The sequence below is a fragment of the Mustelus asterias genome, chromosome 9, assembly GCF_964213995.1.
Source record: "Mustelus asterias chromosome 9, sMusAst1.hap1.1, whole genome shotgun sequence".
In the NCBI taxonomy this organism is placed as follows: Eukaryota; Metazoa; Chordata; class Chondrichthyes; order Carcharhiniformes; family Triakidae; genus Mustelus; species Mustelus asterias.
Genome location: NC_135809.1, coordinates 51,805,875 through 51,826,728, shown reverse-complemented (window position 1 = coordinate 51,826,728; position 20,854 = coordinate 51,805,875). Strand labels below are relative to the sequence as shown.

General features: G+C 42.6%; 1 protein-coding gene across 8 annotated transcripts in view; it reads right to left on the bottom strand.

The window, feature by feature from the left end:
- The window catches only part of cdpf1 (cysteine rich DPF motif domain containing 1), a 67,296-nt gene that overhangs the window by 37,621 nt on the left and 8,821 nt on the right, over window positions 1-20,854 (bottom strand). For 4 of the 8 annotated variants that reach the window (XM_078220180.1, XM_078220181.1, XM_078220182.1 and 1 more), the window contains 2 exons: window positions 18,874-18,985; window positions 13,681-16,583 (listed from right to left, as the gene is read on the bottom strand). In XM_078220180.1, the coding sequence (XP_078076306.1) occupies window positions 16,434-16,583; window positions 18,874-18,985 (262 nt within the window). In that variant the 3' untranslated portion in view covers window positions 13,681-16,433. Of the gene's footprint in view, window positions 1-8,924; window positions 9,992-13,680; window positions 17,297-18,873; window positions 18,986-20,854 lie in introns of those variants that run through there. The other 4 variants (XM_078220184.1, XM_078220185.1, XM_078220178.1 and 1 more) reach the window with 4 other exon arrangements.

Below are 20,854 nucleotides of genomic sequence, written 5' to 3'. Positions count from 1 at the left end.
AATGGAACATAATTTCTGGTTCTACCAATGTTGGTGGTTCCCACGTGGACTGTCACTTGTTATTGTTCCTCCAAGTAGTTAAATCTCTCCTTTTTCTCAGGGTGAATTCAGATTCAAGCTGATTTTCATATATTAGTGTAAGGCACATTTAATTGGTTGAGAAATTGTGGAGATTGGGTCCAGTAATGTACTGGCTAAATTAGTGGATTAGAAATCCAGGGGATGAGTTCAGATTCCACCATGGTAGTTTGAGAATTTGTGCTTAATTTTCAAAAGCCTCGAAATCCTGGATTTTTAATCTGGGTAAGGAGTCTAACAACACCAGGTTAAAGTCCAACAGGTTTATTTGGTAGCAAACGCCACTAGCTTTTGGAGTGCTGCTCCTTCGTCAGGTGAGTGGGGGTTCTGTTCACAAACAGGGCATATAAAGACACAAACTCAATTTACAGAATAATGAATAATGATTGGAATGCGAGTCTTTACAGCTAATCAAGTCTTAAAGGTACAGACAATGTGAGTGGAGAGAGCATTAGCACAGGTTAAAGAGATGTGTATTGTCTCCAGACAGGACAGCCAGTGAGACTTTGCAAGTCCAGGCAAGTCGTGGGAGTTACAGATAGTGTGGCATGAACCCAAGATCCGGTTGAGGCCGTCCTCATGTGTGCGGAACTTGGCTATCAGTCTCTGCTCAGCGACTCTGCGCTGTCGTGTGTTGTGAAGGCCGCCTTGGAGAATGCTTACCCGAATATCAGAGGCCGGATATTCGGGTAAGCATTCTCCAAGGCGGCCTTCACAACACATGACAGCGCAGAGTCGCTGAGCTGAGACTGATAGCCAGGTTCCGCACACATGAGGACGGCCTCAACCGGGATCTTGGGTTCATGTCACACTATCTGTAACTCCCACGACTTGCCTGGACTTGCAAAGTCTCACTGGCTGTCCTGTCTGGAGACAATACACATCTCTTTAACCTGTGCTAATGCTCTCTCCACTCACATTGTCTGTACCTTTAAGACTTGATTAGCTGTAAAGACTCGCATTCCAATCATTATTCATTATTCTGTAAATTGAGTTTGTGTCTTTATATGCCCTGTTTGTGAACAGAACTCCCACTCACCTGACGAAGGAGCAGCGCTCCGAAAGCTAGTGGCGTTTGCTACCAAATAAACCTGTTGGACTTTAACCTGGTGTTGTTAGACTCCTTACTGTCTTTACCCCAGTCCAACGGCAGCATCTCCACATCATTTTTAATCTGGGGTCAGAGATAATCTAGACCCAATGCTTGGATAATTTCCAGGTCCCAACCACATGCCCCACTGCTAACACAACTCTATCTTTATATTTGAGTCCCCTAATTGGTGGCATGGTGCTGCCTGGAAGTGGGAATTGGCTTAGGTGAGTGAATTTGAAAAGCAGTTGGCAGCTATGATGGATCTTCTTGTTGTCCTGCAGATTGAAGCAGGCAGGAGAGCAGGGGGCCGACAGTTTTATTGATGAAACAAGTGTCCAAATGGTCAGTCAGATTCTTGATCCATTCCCCTCAATTGATGGAAATGTACTACAGCTTGAACACCTCTGTTAGAATTTCCCCTTTTTTTTTCAAGCTTGAACACAGCAGCAAAAATACACAGCGGTGCTCCCGACCATTCACTCTTCCTGTTCTCAGCTTTGAAAATTTCATTCTAGGTCCCTCTCCATTAAGTAGCACTTCAAGGAGTTTGACAGGCAGTTATCTGGCAGCTTCTCTTGCCTCACCCTTGTTTTGAAAATTGGAGTGTGTCCCAGAGCTGTTGGAAGACTGATGATCCATCAGGGAGCACTATTTTCAAAGTACACATCCAGCCCCTAGTGTCAGTGAAAGTGACCATGAAGCTGTCAGATTGTTATTGAAGAAAACATTTAGGGAAGGAAACCTTATCCAATCTAGCATATATATCAATCCAACCCCCTGCCATCACCAACACGATTGAGGTCTTTATTGTCTTTTAAATGTCTGACCAAGTAATTCAGTTGTATCAAGCTGTGCTGGACAATCAATTGGAATTGACAATAAAAAAAGCTGCTTTGTCAGCAAAGCCCATGTCCCAAGGACAATTATAAAATTGTAAAATCTCAACATATGCTAACTAGCAATCTCTTTTCTGGCACAGTGGTAGAATTATTTACAACTCTAGATGTAGCTTTGGAGGAGTACAGCTCCAATGTAAGCTGTAATCTACATCTGATTTGGGGGATATGAAATGGCAAAACTGTGGAGTAATTTTGCTGGTACCTGACGGTACGCACCGATGTTACATTTTTTAAAGATTCAATTTCTGAATAATATATTTAAAACCAAGGGTTGAATTCTCAGCATGTAAGTGAGAAACAGAACACAGGGTTGTTTCTGGCTCAGAAATTCACCTCTTGCGGAAATGATTAAAGTTAAAGATTTTGCGGGGGTAAATCCAGTTACATATTCACTGGGTTATTGTATATCTTATTTCTTTTACGGCAGTGCAGATATAACCTTAGTTCTAAATCCAACAGTTTAGTTACAGAACTTTAAAATATATCAGAACTTATACACACAAAGCCCAGAAGCTTTTCAGAACATTCCCTGTGTAGTGTCAGAACTTAAATCACTAGCTCTATGTACAACCTTAAGCAATCAAGCAGATTTACAAGATCAGTCTCAAGAGTAACATAATCAGATACAGATGAAACAAATCTGTGAAACACTACAGGGGCGATCTTACCAAAAAAATTCTAAATGCCAAATGAGCATGAAAATGGGAAAGAATCATGCCCATTTTTTCAGCAAGCTTTCAGACACGATCTTATGCCACTTAGTGAAAAAAAGAGGCAAAATTTAATTACAAGGGTAAGTGAATGGAGTCTATTCTTGCAGAAAGCTGGCTGCTCACAGCTAGAAGCGGTATTACACATGCACAGATCTCTGTGTTCTGTGTAAAGTGTGCATAGAACACTGAAGATCTGTCACTCCCCCACCCACCCCCCCGATTATCGCCCTGATACACCCTCAATCCACCAGCTGATTTTTCCCCCCCCACCCCCTTGAATATTGCCCTGATACACCCCCAATCTACCAACTGATTCCACCCGCCCCCCCCCCCCCCCCCCCCCAACCTGATTGCCGCCTGGGCCAATCCCCAATTGCAGAGTGCACAGTTCTCCCCCCTCCCCCACTACCTCCCCTTATGCCCACCCTCTCACGTTAGGCCCTGCCCATTTGGCACTGCCCAGTGTCTGGTGGGCAGTGCCAGTGTGCCAAGGTGCTCAGTGGGCAGTGCCAGGGTACTGTGCACAAGGCACACTGCCCTCCTAGCCCCTTACCACCCGGAGGGCTTCAATGGCCTCCAGTCCCACCGGCAAGGCTACCATGTCAAGAGTTGCTGGAGACCATACATGATCCTTGCCGGTGAGGATCTCCACTGGCAAGGCTGTTAAGGCAAGTGAGCCCAGCCAAATGCATCCGGAACTCACTTATAATATGGAAGTGATTATTTAAATATTTCAATCAGCTTTGCACTGGCAATCTAGTGCTAGTAAGATTATGAGAGGTGAGAAACCAGATGTGAATCTGTTCCGGTGCCTTGGAACAGATCCTTTGAAAGGTCGCCAGACTGGAAGGTACCCCAAAAACCACACATCTGTATTTGAACAACTGTTTATGAGTGTTGATCATGACATACTGCTTTGAATCCTCCTGTAGTAAGAGTTGCTGGTAGGTATGACCCATATCAAGCTTTGAGAACATCTTTCCCCCAACAAAGGTTGAAATCAGATCTTCCACCTTCGGCAATGGGTAAGCTTCCAACTTGAAAGCCTGATTCACGGTAAGCTTGTAATCTCCACAAATGCACACTGTGCCATCACTTTTAAGAACAGGAACAATTGGAGCTGCCCAACAAGAGAACTAAATTAGCTCAATCATTCTAAGCCTTTGCCATTGTGTCAACTCCTCCTCCACTTTGCTTTTCAGAGTGTAAGGCACTGTTCTGGGTTTGAAAAAGCAAAGAGTAGCCGGAGGGTCTGTGAACAACTGAACTGTGGTATCATGCAATGTATCCAGTTCATCCCTGAACACCTCAGGGTATTTCTGGATGACATCCTCTGTCATCTGTGCGTGCTTTATCTCACCCCAGTTCAATGGAGTTTTTCTGAGCCAGTCACATCCTAGTGGACTCCGTTCTTTCCCTTTCACCACCAGGAGGCGTGCTTCCACTTCTTGGTTGTCGTATGCAATGTCCATCTCTAATGCCCCAAGCAATGGTATTGTCTCTCCATTGTACTTCTGAAGTTTGATCTATGCCTAAGTAAGGGCTGATGCCTGCTTAGAACACCAAGTGTTTCTGAAGGTCTCCAAACTGATTACAGATGCAGAGGCTCCTGTATCCACCTCCATCTTGACTTGTCTACCATTGTTATGACACAGGCCGGAAACTCTAGGGTGTTTTATGAAGATAGCTTAGACCTTAAGTTTTTACCTTTGAATTTGGCACGGGTGAGCATAGGATGTTTCACTTTGGGTATGATCCACTAGGAAGCTTTTATCAAACAAAGTTTATTTAAGAACACAGATAACATAAAATAAAAAGATTTACATAACTTTCACCAATTACAAGTATCAAAGATGATATGGTATAAACCTTAACAGCTATCTATGATGTTCCAAGTCAGACAACACCCAACAAACACCACTTTCTAGACTTGGCATAAAAAAGCAAGTATGCTCACGTGATGCCAGATTTTGCAGCTTTTTAACACCTGTTGTGAATTGATCCTTTGAATGTTGGATTAAAATTCTGAGGCTTCCCAGTCCTGGAACTTTCAGCACACCTCTAGAGAGAGACAGAAACATGCTGCCTTCCTCCATCAGCTTCTAAAAGCAACACACAGACAGCAGAATTTTCAACACCAGAGGGGAAAACAAGAGCCACTGCTTTCTGTCTCACATCAAAACAGAATCTGAGGAAAATGAAACTAAAACCTTGGACCCTCCACACCTAAAACAATCCACTGTCTTCACCTTTTTACTTGCATCCTTTTTCTTTATTTAGTGCACCTGCCATTGGGCTTCTGAATATCTTTCACATGGCTGGCAGCCATTCCATGCCCTGAGAAATTTCTAGAGCCTTCTTAAAAGTGTGGCTTCTCCGAGCAAACACCACTGAAGGCTGTCCTCATTAATGCCACAAACTATTCTGTCCCAAAGCATGTATTCAAAAACTGCTCCAAACTCACACTCTTGGGACTACGATGTTGTGGCCATTACAGAGACAGGGTTAGAACAGGGACAGGAATGGTTGTTGGAAGTTCCGGGATATAGATGTTTCAGTAAGAGTAGGGAAGGTGGTAAAAGAAGTGGTGGAGTAGCATTGTTAATCAAGGATAGTTTAACGGCTGCAGAAAGGCAGTTCGAGGGGGATCTGCCTACTGAGGTAATATGGGCTGAAGTTAGAAATAGGAAAGGAGCGGTCACATTGTTAGGAGTTGTCTATAGGCTCCCAAATAGTAATAGAGATGTGGAGCAAGAAATTGCTAAGCAGATTATGGATAGGTGTGGAGGTCACAGGGTAGTTGTCATGGGTGACTTTTAACTTTCCAAATATTGATTGGGACCTTTATAGGTCGAATAGTTCGGATGGGGCAGTTTTTGTACAGTGCGTGCAGGAGGGGTTCCTGACACAATATGTGGATAGGCCGACAAGAGGTGCGGCCACATTGGATTTGGTACTGGGAAATGAACCGGGCCAAGTGTTAGATTTGGTTGTGGGAGAGCACTTTGGAGATAGCGACCACAATTTGGTGTCTTTCGTTATTGCAATGGAGAGGGATAGGGCCGTACGGCAGGGCAAGGTTTATAATTGGGGGAGGGGTAATTATGATGCGATTAGGCAAGAATTAGGGAGCATAAGATGGGAACAGAAACTGTCAGGGAAAGGCACAATTGAAAAGTGGAGCTTGTTCAAGGAACAAATACTGTGTGTCCTTGATCGGTATGTCCCTGTCAGGCAGGGAGGAAATGGCCGAGTGAGGGAACCATGGTTCATACAAGAGGTTGAATGTCTTGTCAAGAGGAAGAAGGAAGCATATGTAAGGATGAGAAAACAAGGTTCAGTTGGGTCCATTGAGGGTTACAAGTTAGCAAGGAATGAGCTGAAAAAAGGGCTTAGGAGAGCTAGGAGGGGGCATGAGAAGTCCTTGGCGGGTCGGATCAAGGAAAACCCCAAGGCTTTTTACTCTTATGTGAGAATAAAAGAATGACCAGGGTGAGGTTAGGGCCGGTCAAGGACAGTAATGGGAACTTGTGCATGGAGTCAGAAAAGATCGGAGAGGTGATGAATGAATACTTTTCTTCAGTGTTCACCATGGAGAGGGGCCATGTTTTTGAGGAAGAGAGGGTGTCACAGGCTGATAGGCTGGAGGAGGCAGATGTTCTGAGGGAAGATGTACTAGCAATTTTGAAAAACCTGAAGGTCAATAAGTCCCCTGGGCCAAATGAGATATATCCTAGGATTCTTTGGGAGGCAAGGGATGAGATTGCAGAGCCTTTGGCTTTGATCTTTGGGTCCTCACTGTCCACAGGGTTAGTGCCAGAGGACTGGAGAGTGGCGAATGTTGTTCCTCTGTTGAAGAAAGGAAATAGGAATGATCCTGGTAATTATAGGCCGGTTAGTCTTACTTCGGTGGTCGGTAAGTTAATGGAAAAGGTCCTGAGGGATAGAATTTACGACCATTCAGAAAGATGCAGCTTAATCGGGGATAGTCAACACGGATTTGTGAAGGGTAAGTCTTGCCTCACAAATTTGATTGAATTTTTTGAGGAGGTAACTAAGTGTGTTGATGAAGGTAGAGCAGTTGATGTCATATACATGGATCTTAGTAAGGCGTTTGATAAGGTTCCCCATGGTCGGCTCATGAAGAAAGTAAGGAGGTGTGGGATAGAGGGAAATTTGGCCGATTGGATAAGTAACTGGCTATCTCATAGAACAGTAAGAAGTCTCACAACACCAGGTTAAAGTCCAACAGGTTTATTTGGTAGCAAATGCCATAAGCTTTCGGAGCAATGCTCCTTCGTCAGATGGAGTGGTCTCTGTTCTCAAACAGGGCACAGACACAGAAATCAAATTACAGAATACTGATTAGAATGCAAATCTTGACCTGGCTGGCTGTAGAGATTTGCATTCTAATCAGTATTCTGTAATTTGATTTCTGTGTCTGTGCCCTGTTTGAGAACAGAGACCACTCCATCTGACGAAGGAGCATTGCTCCGAAAGCTTATGGTATTTGCTACCAAATAAACCTGTTGGACTTTAACCTGGTGTTGTGAGACTTCTTACTGTGCTTACCCCAGTCCAACGCCGGCATCTCCACATCATATCTCATAGAAGACAGAGGGTGGTGGTGGATGGAAAATTTTCAGACTGGAGACCAGTTACCAGCGGTGTATCACAAGGATCAGTGCTGGATCCTCTGCTATTTGTGATTTTTATAAATGACTTGGAGGAGGGGGCTGAAGGGTGGATCAGTAAATGTGCGGATGACACCAAGATTGGTGGAGTAGTGGATGAGGTGGAGGGCTGTTGTAGGCTGCAAAGAGACATTGATAGGATGCAGAGCTGGGCCGAAAAATGGCAGATGGAGTTTAACCCTGACAAATGCGAGGTGATTCATTTTGGTAGGACACATTTGAATGCGGATTACAGGGTCAAAGGTAGGGTTCTGAGGAATGTGGAGGAACAGAGAGATCTTGGGGTTCATATCCACAGATCTCTGAAGGTTGCCACTCAAGTGGATAGAGCCGTGAAGAAGGCCTATAGTGTGTTAGCGTTTATTAACAGGGGGTTTGAGTTTAAGAGCCGTGGGGTTATGCTGCAACTGTACAGGACCTTGGTGAGACCACATTTGGAAGATTGTGTGCAGTTCTGGTCACCTCACTATAAGAAGGATGTGGAAGCACTGGAAAGAGTGCAAAGGAGATTTACCAGGATGCTGCCTGGTTTGGAGGGTAGGTCTTATGAGGAGAGGTTGAGGGAGCTAGGGCTTTTCTCTTTAGAGTGGAGGAGGTTGAGAGGCGACTTAATAGAGGTTTATAAGATGATGAGGGGGATAGATAGAGTGGACGTTCAGAGACTACTTCCTCGGGTGGATGTAGCTGTTACTAGGGGGCATAACTAAAAGGTTCGTGGTGGAAGATATAGGAGGGATGTACGAGGTAGGTTCTTTACTCAGAGAGTGGTTGGGGTGTGGAATTGATTGCTTGCTGTGATAGTGGAGTCGGACACTTTAGGAACTTTCATGCAGTTATTGGATAGGCACATGGAGCACACTAGAATGATAGGAAGTGGGATAGCTTGATCTTGGTTTCGGAAAAGGTTCGGCACAACATCGTGGGCCGAAGGGCCTGTACTGTGCTGTACTGGTCTATGTTCTTCTGAGAGCTGGCGTAATTCAGCAATAAAGTTAGCCATAGACTGTCCCTGTGGCTATGGAACTTGAAACATTGAACAATCACTGAGGGCTTAGGGTGATTCTGAACTAACACAACCAACTCCACATATGGAACATTCCTCAGTTTCCATGGTGTCCCTAAATTTCTTACTAGCTTTTAAGTCTTCATCCCACACACAGAATCGAGTGCTTTTTAGCCTCATCTGCAATTCCATTTGCCAAGTGTTCTAACCGTACCACATATTCGGTCCAGTAACTATTTTCTTATACAAACTCACTGACTGTCTCAAACATAGCCATGGTGCTGCTAACTTGTTTCTTCAGTAAAACCCATCAGAACTTGCTGACTGAAGCCCTGAATCACATCACCTGTCATGTTGCAAACTAGCTACTCACTGTGCAAATCTTCATCCTATCTTGCTAATCGTCAAATTGCGCCATTGCGTTTATATCTCCGTTCCTTTTTAGTGTCATTTGCTCGTCGCCAAAAAGATGAGGTAACTTAAGCCACAAAAGGTAGTCAAGCATGTTAATAAATTCAAACTGCTTTATGTACAAAGAAACATCAAATTATAATACATCAAGAACGCAGGACTGGGAGCAGCAGCTAGTACACACGTCCCGCGTGGATGACTGAATTCGCGAAACCCACGCCACCGATGATATCAGCAAATGCATTTAAATAAGAAGATGCTTATAACAACACTCTGCAACAGTTTCAATCTCATTTTCGTAAGTTTCTAAAATTATTTTTCTCGCTGTTACCCTGGCTCCTCCACTTTTATGTCGTTCTCCAATATGGTCCAAAGTAACTGCTCTATAACCAGCCATGAGATACACAAAAGAAGGAATTGTTTCTCTCTTTGTGGGATTGTCTCTATCTTGTGCGGGTCTTGTTACGAACATCACGGAACTATTCACAATTCGGTTAGGAAATTCCCAAAAGAGGAAGCTTGATTTCTGCTTTGAGTTTGGATTAATGGCACCATGGAAGTTTGTCCATTTGACAGCTGTGCAGCGGGGTGTCTGTCGTAACATAGTATATAAAAACATATATAAACCAATGTTGGAAATATTTAGCAGGTTTTAGGCAGCATCTGTGGGGAGAAATGCAGAATTAATCTTTCAGATCAGTAACCCTTCATCGGTACTGAGGAAAGATAGAAATGTAATAGGTTTTGAGCAAATAAAAAAATGGCGAGATATGGGAGTGGGGTAGGGAAGAGGAAAAGAACAAAATGAAAGGCCTGTGATAGGGTGGAAGACAGCAGAGATTAAATGACAAGAGGCTTCACAGTATGGAAGCCTAAAGCAGTGGCAATGGATAAAGAAACAAAAGATGTGTCTAGATGAGGTGTGAATGGCAAGGTAGCAGTTGTCTGGATGCAGAGCAAAAGAAAAAGACCGAACCAGCAAAACAAAAAACACACAAAAAAGGCATTGTTATGATCTAAAATTGTTGAACAATGTTGAATCCAGAAGGCTGTAGAGTGCCAAGTTGAAAGATGAGGCGTTCCTCAGACTTGCACTTACACTGTAGCAGGCCAAGAAGAGAAAGGTCAGAGTAGGAGCAAGGCAGACAATTGAAATGACAAGCAACAGGGAGCTAAGCATAGTGCTTGTGGATTGAATGGGGTGATCTGCAATCGCCCAGTCTGTATTTAGCCTCCTTTGAGTAAACATAAAGCTGTAGATGTTGATTTTGTGCAATAAATGAAAAGAGGTGATAATGAGTCAGCAGCTTGTTTTACATCTCTTCTGACTTATATTTCCACTGAAGTCAAAATTAGGAGATACAACATGAAGAAGTCATACAGACTTGAAACATTAACTCTGCTTCTCTTTCTACAGATGCTGCCAGACTTGCTGAGCTCTTTCCATCATTATGTTTTTATTTCAGATTAACAACAGCCATAGTATTTTATTTTTATTTTGATATAACATGGGCTTTGACTCATTATCACACCTTTTACACTTTTGCACCAAGTCATGATCTACCTCAAACATTTGGAGCTTCTGCTAACAAGGATAGATGTTAACTTTTATTGACACCCTAGGAAACGGAAGTGAGTTTAGTAACTAAATGTAGACTTGGCTTTCGCCAGGCCACTTAATATCGGGCCATTATAGTTTCGATGTGGAGATGCCGGCGTTGGACTGGGGTGAACACGGTAAGAAGTCTCACAACACCAGGTTAAAGTCCAACAGGTTTATTTGGTAGCAAATACCATAAGCTTTCGGAGCACTGTTCCTTCGTCAGATGGAGTGGAAATGTGCTCTCAAACAGTGCAAACAGACAAAATTTTGTCTGTTTGCACTGTTTGAGAGCACACTTCCACTCCATCTGAGGAAGGAGCAGTGCTCCGAAAGCTTATGGTATTTGCTACCAAATAAACCTGTTGGACTTTAACCTGGTGTTGTGAGACTTCTTACCATTATAGTTTCTGCAGTGTCTATCCAGCTGAATGACAGCTTGCAAAGAATCCATATGATTAAACACCTTGTTTGGACACCAACAACTTCGTTATTTCAAAGGTAAAGGATACTTTATTCACTTGAAAACAGAACTTTATTTCAGGACTGCCGTTAGGGGAGCATCAGAAGCCTGAGGAAAATTTTGAAGAAGTTTGCAGGTATGTCCTCTAAGCAGAGAGTCGACGGCAAAAGTTGAAAGATTAAGGGGAGGGGTGGGATCTTCCAAAAAAAATCTAAGTGCCCAAATGAGCATGAAAACGGGAGAGAATCGCGCCTTTTTGAGCGAGGTAAATGTGGAATCTTACCTCACTGTCAAAACAAATGAAGCCGAATCTGTTTTCCGCCAGCAGGGGGAGGGGACAAAGCTCGCCCAAAAGCTGGCAGAGGGCGCCATGCTCAGATCTCTGTGTTCTGTGAACAGCGAGATCAGTTATTCACTGCACCTCCACCCCCCCCCCCCCCGTTACCGCCCCTCCCCCGTTACCACAGGCCTCCCCGCCCGACCCTCCACCCCGCCCGGACCAATCAACCCTCCTCTTGCACGCGCTGTCCGATTTCCTGCCCCCGCCCCGCCTCGCCTGCCTGCCCGGAGCTTTTTGGGCGCGAGGCTGATCTCACTGGATATCTGGTACCGATAAGATCGCGACGCTAGAAATCGGGCGCAAACCTGATTTCTCGGCTCTCACGATCTTTTACCGGCTCTCCCCGCCCCATCGGCCGGTGGGGCAAAATGGTAAGATCACGGCCTAAGTGTTTAATCAAACAGAACGTGTAGATCTATAAAGTCCATCAAATCTATTAGTTGTTAACTCAAGTTATTGAACACTCGATCCACTACTAAAATAACATTCTAATAATAGAGAAACTTCTAGATGCTGCGTTGGATAAGCAAAAGTGAGAAGATGGCCGATGGAGGTAGACATCCGTGATTGCAGTTCATCACAGGTGACCCCAGTGGGAAGCAGAACATTCCAGAAGGTGGCAAAACTACCCAATGACGCAAAGGTCAAATGGAGAGAAGGACAAGGTCCATTGTGTCGTGTTACTGAGGGATTCCGTAAATACTGGAAATTTATCAATCACACCATTAAGGAAACCTTGCTCAACTGCTCATCTGACATAACTGTTACATCATCGTTAAGCAAAACCCAGCTAATGCTGGAACATGTAAACTATGTTTTTGTCCATGATGATTTATACTCTTATTACTTAATATTTGCTTTTACTCTTTAAAGATAAATCTTGTAATGCTATTATATTGTCAAAATGTTAAATGAAATGCTGTTACTTGATTCATTTTACTTCATTTTTGATTTTTAGCACTGAATTAACCACACTTTGTTTTATGGTGCATTCCTATGCTGATTGGTTTGGTTTGATTGTGATTAATATAATTTGAGCTGGGTTATATAAAATGGTTAAAAGTCAAACTGGTGAAGGCATCTTATGAATGGAAAATTACAATCCAATTCTCTGATATGTGCACATTAGAAAATGGGGGGAAAGATTTGTCTGATAGTTTTGCCAATTAGAATACTGTGTGCAGTATTGGTCCCCTTATTTGCGGAAGGATATATTGGCCTTGGAGGGAGTGCAGAGAAGGTTCACCAGGTTGATACCAGAGATGAGGGGTGTTGACTATGAGGAGAGACTGAGCAGATTGGGTTTGTATTCGTTGGAATTTAGAAGGCTGAGGGGGGATCTTATAGAGACCTATAAGTTAATGAAGGGGCTGGATAGGGTAGAGATGGAGAGATTCTTTCCACTTAGAAAGGAAACTAGAACTAGAGGGCACAGCCTCAAAATAAAGGGGGGTCAGTTTAGGACAGAGTTGAGGAGGAACTTCTTCTCTCAGAGGGTGGTGAATCTCTGGAATTCTCTGCCCACTGAAGTGGTGGAGGCTACCTCGCTGAATATGTTTAAATCACGGATAGATGGATTCCTGATTGGTAAGGGAATTAGGGGTTATAGGGATCAGGCGGGTAAGTGGAATTGATCCACTTCAGATCAGCCATGATCTTATTGAATGGCGGGGCAGGCTCGAGGGGCTAGATCGCCTACTCCTGCTCCTATTTCTTATGTTCTTATGGTACTTCGTATGTAGAATTTTAGCAACTTATTCATTATTTCATTAGTTTTATATGTTGAAGGCTCTGATGCCCAAAAGATGGGAGCCATTCTTAAGCTACAATCAGCCTTTAATATGTGTGGCTTTTGATGCCATTGGACCTTAATAGAGACGGGAATCGTAGCAGGTGGGACACAGACCATGCAAAGGTCCGTTGACCTCGGGCGGGATTTTCCAACCTTGGGGCAAGCGTGACCAGAAAATCTCGCCCTCAGAACTGCCTCATCTTTACTCTGCCATAAATCAGCAATCAATTGCTTCCATGTAGCACCATCTCCTGGCAATGGTTAGAAACACAGTAAGAGTTTTAACAACACCAGGTTAAAGTGCAACAGGTGTATTTGGTAGCAAATACCATTAGCTTTCGGAGCGCTGCTCCTTCGTCAGATGGAGTGGAAATGTGCTCACAAACAGGGCACAGAGCCCTGTTTCAGAACACATTTCCACTCCATCTGACGAAGGAGCAGCGCGGTAGCACAGTGGTTAGCACTGCTGCTTCACAGCTCCAGGGACCCGGGTTCGATTCCCGGCTTGGGTCACTGTCTGTGTGGAGTTTCCACATTCTCCTCGTGTCTGCGTGGGTTTCCTCCGGGTGCTCCGGTTTCCTCCCACAGTCCAAAGATGTGCGGGTTAGGTTGATTGGCCAAGCTTAAAAAATTGCCCTTTGTGTCCTGGGATGCGTAGGTTAGAGGGATTAGTGGGTAAATATGTAGGTATATGGGGGTAGGGCCTGGGTGGGATTGTGGTCGGTGCAGACTCGATGGGCCGAATGGCCTCTTTCTGCGCTGTAGGGTTTCTAAGATTCTTCTTCTAAGACAGTAAGAAGTCTCACAACACCAGGTTAAAGTCCAACAGGTTTATTTGGTAGCAAAAGCCACTAGCTTTCAGAGCGCTGCCCCTTCGAAGGGTTTGCCCCAGTCCAACGCCGACATCTCCACATAATGGTTAGAAATAGCATGCACATCGAAACATCAACTAAGCCCAGTTCTGAAGTCACACTAGACTCAAAACATTAACTGTTTTTCTCTTTCCACAGATGCTGCCAGACCTGCTGTTTCTCCTGCACTTGCTGTTTTTATTTCAAATTTCCAGTATCTGCAATACTTTGCTTTTATTACCGGAACCTCATTGCAATTAGCTTCACTTGCATTTTATGATCCCGTCAGTGATTTAAGTAAAAGATTTTCTAAACTGCAGCCGAGAGAAAATTTGAATTCTTGCTGAAATTTAGGAAATGAGGTGAAGGCAAGCTGAGAATAAAAGTCCTGTTCACAGTAAATGATTAATAAGATAAGCTGCTTAAAAAATTGTCAGTGAGAAGGGGATTGAATTCAAAAAGAAACAGAGCAAGAATAAGTTACCTAGTCAGTAGCGGAAAGTAAAACCTAGAACATTCACAAACTCAGTGTCTGATTTGGCCACATAATCGCTCCATCTCCATCATCTGCCCAGTTCCACTCTGTAATATCAGAATATCTTAATGGTGGAGAGAGGAGCTGTGGCTTCAACTGTATAGGCCCTTAGCTCAGGAGTACCCCCCCTAAACATCTGCTTTTCTTTCACCTTTGTGATGTTCCTTAAAAAGTACCTCTTTGTCCAAGCTGCTGACAAATTTATTTCCTTATGTCAAAGAACAGACCTGTGAAGCATCTTGGGACTTTTAACTATGTCAAATGTGCCACAGAAATGCAAGACATGACATCTTGGTCAGTTACACAATCCCCCCTCCCCCCAACCCCCCTTCAATCTTACAGTATCAATCTCATCCTATTTTCTTTGCCTTCAGCTCTAATGAAGGGTCATCCAGACTCTCAACATTCGCTCTATTCTCTCTGTGCAGACCTGCTGAGATTTTCCAGCATTTTCTGTCTTTGCTATACAAATGCAAGTTGTTCTTGTTGCTGTTGTAATGTCAATTTTCTTTTTAAATGCCCAAAAAGATGTCAAACACAAGGGAACGGAAAAGACCAGCAAATAGCACAAAGTCAATCAGTGCTAATATAAAAGGGTGCTAATAGGTTAAGGGGAGTGGGCGCTGTTACTATCAAAAGTCAAAAAAAGGATAGAGACCATTGAAAACAACATCAGGCTGTGGGCTAGTTTTAAACAGCAGGATAAAGGAACAAGACTCAGGAGATTCAGATGGCCGGTAAAAGCAGCAGGAATCGGATTAGATATTACCAAGTGCAAGATGAAATTAAGGAGGTCAATCATATTCTTGATTAAGTAGATCAAGGTTGTGTCAACTTGTTATTATAGTTTAAGAATGGTCTCCAGATTTTGGGAATCAGAGCCTTCAATGTATAAAACTGGTTAAATAATAAGTCCATAAGTTGCTAAAATGTTGTTGGTTAACTGGGCCATACTTGGATGCAAAGTAGAAAACAATATAATGTTTTGGGTGCTATAAGCAATACCTGTCAAAGGACAGTATATCATCCACCATGGTTTGTAATCAGAAAAATAAAGAGCTAGAGATTAACTAACTAAACACAGCACTGAAACTGGCAGGAGCATCTTGACTGAGCACAGGAGAAAAGGGGGCATTAATTTGGGGTAGTACAGAGAGAACTGGAGATTATTGGAGGAAGACTTGCCATTTAACCCCAAGTTTAAAGTTTAAAAAGTTTATTTATTAGTCACAAGTAGGCTTACATTAACAGTGCCATGAAGTTGTTGTGAAATTCCTCTAGTCGCCACACTCCGGCACCTGAGGGACATATTAGTATTCCACTTTAATACAAACCTCCCTCTTTACAGATACTGGCGCCTCCAGTATTATAACCAGATGAGCTAGAGAAATTTACTCCTTTGGAGCTGGCAGGGTTACAGTACTAAAAATCCACAACCTGCCTTTCCTCTTGAATGTGTTTTAGCCTACCAATTCAAGACCATCTTGCACTCTCTTTCAAATCATGTGTTTCAGTCCCTTCACCTTGCTTACAGATCTGGTTTTAAATTACATACTCTGTAACTGCGGATTGTTATTCTCATCTACCTCCATTGCCTCTTCCCTTAGAATTACAAGGGAATGATGTGGACAGATGGGTGAGACACAACTAAAATCTTCTCTTGCCTGAGGCTGTTAATAGCTTATTACAATTAAATACTAACCATTCTTCAGAATTCATATTACAACACCTAGCAATTGGAGGTATGCTTACGATCAGTCCCTACAGTACCTTATGCTGTTAAAATGTGAAGCTGCTGAAAAAGCAAGCATAATGATATTTCCCTTCTCCTAGCTGTACAGTATCGGCCAACACGTTTTTATATACAAGTCTAATTATTATCAAAAGAATACAAGATTTTAAGTGCCGCAAGCTTTATCAATCTTGTTAATGGGTCAAAATGTTCCAAGAGAGCAATGCATTCATCTAAAGAGGCTTTGGCGATGTCTGTGTTCCAACATACCTTTCCTCGGAGCAATGGGAATGAAGTTCACCACCAGCTTACTGTGCAGCGAATCTCTGATAGTACCAGTTACATCTTGAAGATGTGCACAACAGAAGAGGTGACCTTTCTGTCAGAATAAACATTTAAATCAGTGAAGATCTTTCTCTCACATTTCTGGTCTTGAGTGGTACCGGGAAAGGAATATGAGCAGAAAGAGGAGTGTTTCAATACTGTGAAACATGTGTTGAGAATTGGAAAAGTTTTTTATCTTTAAAAAGGTGACTGAGCAATGGGACTATCTCTTTCCTCTTGCACATCAATGCTTCTGTCAGTTAGCACTGCAATTAGGCTGCCAATTCAAACTGACTGATGATTTTCCCAGCTTCTTACATTCACAACAGAATACATGTCTTTGCATTAAGATTTTTGTTTTCTTTTTGTTCATAAGACTACTTCTTTATTTTTACACTGCACTTCACTAGAAACCATTTAAAACATGATTTCAGCAGACGATGTTAATATTTTGCTTCTTAAATAGAGTAAATTTGTTGGACTTCTTCCTTTATTGCATGGCAGAGAGGTCAGTTGTGAATAAACTATTATCTTTTACTTCACGTTTGGGGGGAAAAAAACCCTCTTTTGAATGTCCAAGTCTTTGTGAAAGTTTGAGCCCTACATTTTCTCCTTAAAGCTGGTTCTGTGTTGTGTTCACCTGGAGGTCTGAAGGTTTTGTTGCTGCTTTTTCTTCTGTAGGTCCAAATGAATCTCTTCAGGGAATTTGTCTATATGCTCCTTCACACAGGGAATGCAGAATCGCTTTGTATAGAATAGGCTACAATCCTAAAAGGATTTTTTTTTTTTTAAAAGGGAAGGGGAGAAAAGTAGTAAGTTAAGTTCTAATACATGGGTATGTTTGTGATCCCCTGTCCCTCCCCCCCCACAACAGTGTCCTTTATGGCATTTAGCTCTTTCAATATTTTACTGAAAAACTCTCCTGCAATACCATACACTAACCACATGCAATCTTCTGAGCACTTCAAATTACAACTCATTCTTTACACTGCATCTGACAAAAGTAAGATTTTTGAGAACTAGTGGCAAAGGTAGTGTCTCAAAACTTGCAACAGCAAAACCAAATATGTGCCAGATTTCAAACCTTGCCGACTTTTGGAATAAAATCGAAAACCCTTAATTCAGTGAATAGGGGAGACATGAGAACCAACTGTTATGATTACAAAATGCTTTAGGTTGATGGCGATGTCTCTGCTGATATTAATTTGTTTGTCACAAATGCAATTTAATAACTCTTATACTTCCCTACAATAAATCAAACTGAAATGATGTTAAATACTGTTGTAACTGAAAACTATGTTAATTCATGCAAGATTCAACACTACTCTTTAAAAGCAATCTTTGAACTGACTTCAGCCAACTGCAAGAAGGCAACCAGTGCCCCATGGAACTTGAAGGCTTTTGAGAATGAATTGCAATGTTTGAATTTAAGCCTGTGGAATTCTACTTGGATGGTATTAATGGCATCAGAACTCAATGCTGTTGCAAGAATAGGCAGATGTCCTGATTGCAAGTACAATACACTTTCTACCGGACTGGATTCTTCGAGAGTCTTTTGCTCTTCCTGAGTGAGTTCAACTGTCTCTGCTACATCTCTGACCACTATGAGCAACGGAAACAACAGGCGTGCAAAGTCTCACCAACACAGCAATTCATCAAATCTTTCTAAACTGGATGGGTGGGGTCATGGATCGCTAAGCCGCTCTAAATGCCATAGACACAAAAAGTGGATAACTACTCGGCACCCCACCATGCCAATGTGGTAACTCCCCAAGCAAGCCAATAATTTTTTTATTAATTGATTTAAAATTTTTGCATGGCCCATTTAAACAAGTGTCTACTCTTTGGACACTGTCGGTTTTCATATGGCTGGATTTGAGGCACTGTACCTATTATCTCAAAGGATGCAGTAGCATCTTGATCAAATGTCTGGCCTTGAGGAGAAATAGACAAAGGAGGAAGCTTGCGAGTCCAAAAAACAAGTCAAGGAAAGATGAGGTAGGGAGGGCCGCATGCAAGCAAAGAAAATGGAAGGTAAAATCAGGTCAGTGAACAGTAGGCCTGTCAGAGTGAGGCACAGCAAAGAGAATTTATGAATTCTGAAACAAAAAGATGGGATAGCAACAGAGCAAACTAAAGATGGGGAAGGCTCTTTGACATACCGGCACAAGGCAGTACAAAAATGATAATGGAGGAAATGGAAGGGGCTGACTGCAATCTGACTTGCCCTGGCATCAGTACCATGAGGGAGGAAGATACATTGCATACTGTTGTTGACTGTGTTTGTGAACCAAGTGGTTTTGCTCCTCAATTATAATATATAAGCAATTATGTGGCAAACGTACTTGCCCAACGCACACAGCATTGTTGCACAGGCAACAGTGGGAGCCCAGGATGAGAAATCTGTCCCTTTGAGGGGCGAATGGATCATTCATGGTGTAACACTCCTCTAACAGTCTGTGAAAAAACACAATAAATTGGTAACTCCATTCTGCTGAAATCACCATTCACATTAACAGTGGTTGAGCTTCTACATTTCTCTCTGGGGCTTGTAGCAAACCCTTTACATTTATTAATGCTTGAAAAACTTGACATTTAATTGAACTAATCTGCTAACCTTATCATGTGTTCAAGTAACTCTAATACTGCAAAAAGAAAAAACATTCAGACGACAAGTTTCTATTGACCTGTGCTGACATCGTGTCCGCATAGTTTATGGGCTAAGTAACTCCTTGTACTTTACTTCAGCAGTGACAAATTATTTTCACTCGGCTTTCAAGGCAGAGGTGGTAAGGAGACACTTTCTATATACCTCTAGGCAAGGAGGGGAGGGATGTGGATTTCAATCTTTCTTGAAAGCCCAGAAAAATTAAAATGGAGCAATGAAAAATTAGCTTTCTGTAGAATGAATGCTGAATTCATTTAAGTGGGAAGCCTTCGCACCACAGGAATGCATAAACTATCACTGAAAGCAGTCCTGAACTCAAACAGCCTTTCGCCAGATCTTTGAATTTCTGATTTAAAATATTGATTAGAAAACTGAGAAAAGGCAAGCAGCCTATACCGAAGGACCATATCACTTATAATCAAGATCTTGACAATTCTTCTGGCAAATCAGCATAGTCATGTAGCTCCCATATTTTATTTATAAAGATAGCATGGTTCTTTAAAGGAGTCCTTCTCAAATATGCTAAAAAAATGCATGGTCTGCCAGGCCTGTCTCATCTTTTTCATCAAGCATTCATCCCCCATTTTGGGCATTTGACTTGCTCATGTACCATTGTCACACACCAAGAGAGCAGGCACATGACACACTCCTGGACCTTTGTCAACTCCATTACATAATCAACTATTCAAAGTTTTCTCAAGGTAGTCCGGACTTTTACTGACAGTCCAATGTAATAACTTTGGATCTTAAGTTGTCCAGGGCTTTTAATGCTAACACTATCTACAAGATTGGACTAATGTTCTTTATCTCTGATTTATGGTTCAATATTGAACTAAGAGTAGGCCATGTAGCTCTGTAAGCTTCTTTCATCATCCAGTGAGTTCATGGTGGATCTGTGACCTAACTCCGGGACTGGAATTTTCCAGCCGTTCATGCCGGTGGGATCTATGGATCCCACTGATGGTAAGGGGTGCATTCAATGGGAAATCCCATTAACAACAACAGGACCAGAAGAACCCGCCATTGGCCAATGGTGGGCCACCTCAGCCACTGCAAAATATGCGATGGTTGGCATGGAAAATCCCGCCCTATATCTTTGGATAACAAAAAACTATCAATCTCAGGTTTAAATTAACTAGCATCAATTGCCATTTATGAAAGAGTTCCAAACTTCTACCACTATATAAGTGTTTTAAGTGCTCAATTCACTCCTGCAAAGCCTGGCTCTGATCTTTAAGCTTTGTCTGCTAATCCAAGGCTCTCTAAATAGTTTTTCCTCAAGTTCCCTACCAATCTCCTTAATATCTTGAAAGCTTTAATCCAATCACTCCTAATTTCTAAATTCCAGGGAACATAGCTCCAATTTGTCTAATCTCTCCTCATAATTTAACCTTGGTGTCCAAGTATCATTCTGGTTTAAGAATGAACTTGTATGTCTGAAGCCTTGTGTGCAACAGATAATTTAGATCTGAATAATGGGGCGGCACAGCGGTTAGCACTGTTGCCTCAGAGCCAGGGACCCAGGTTCAATTCTGGCCTCGGGTCACTATCTGTGTGGAGTTTGCACATTCACCCCGTGCCTGTGTGGGTTTCCTCTGGGTGCTCCGGTTTCCTTCCACACTCCAAAGACTTACGGGTTAGGTTGATTTGCCATGGTA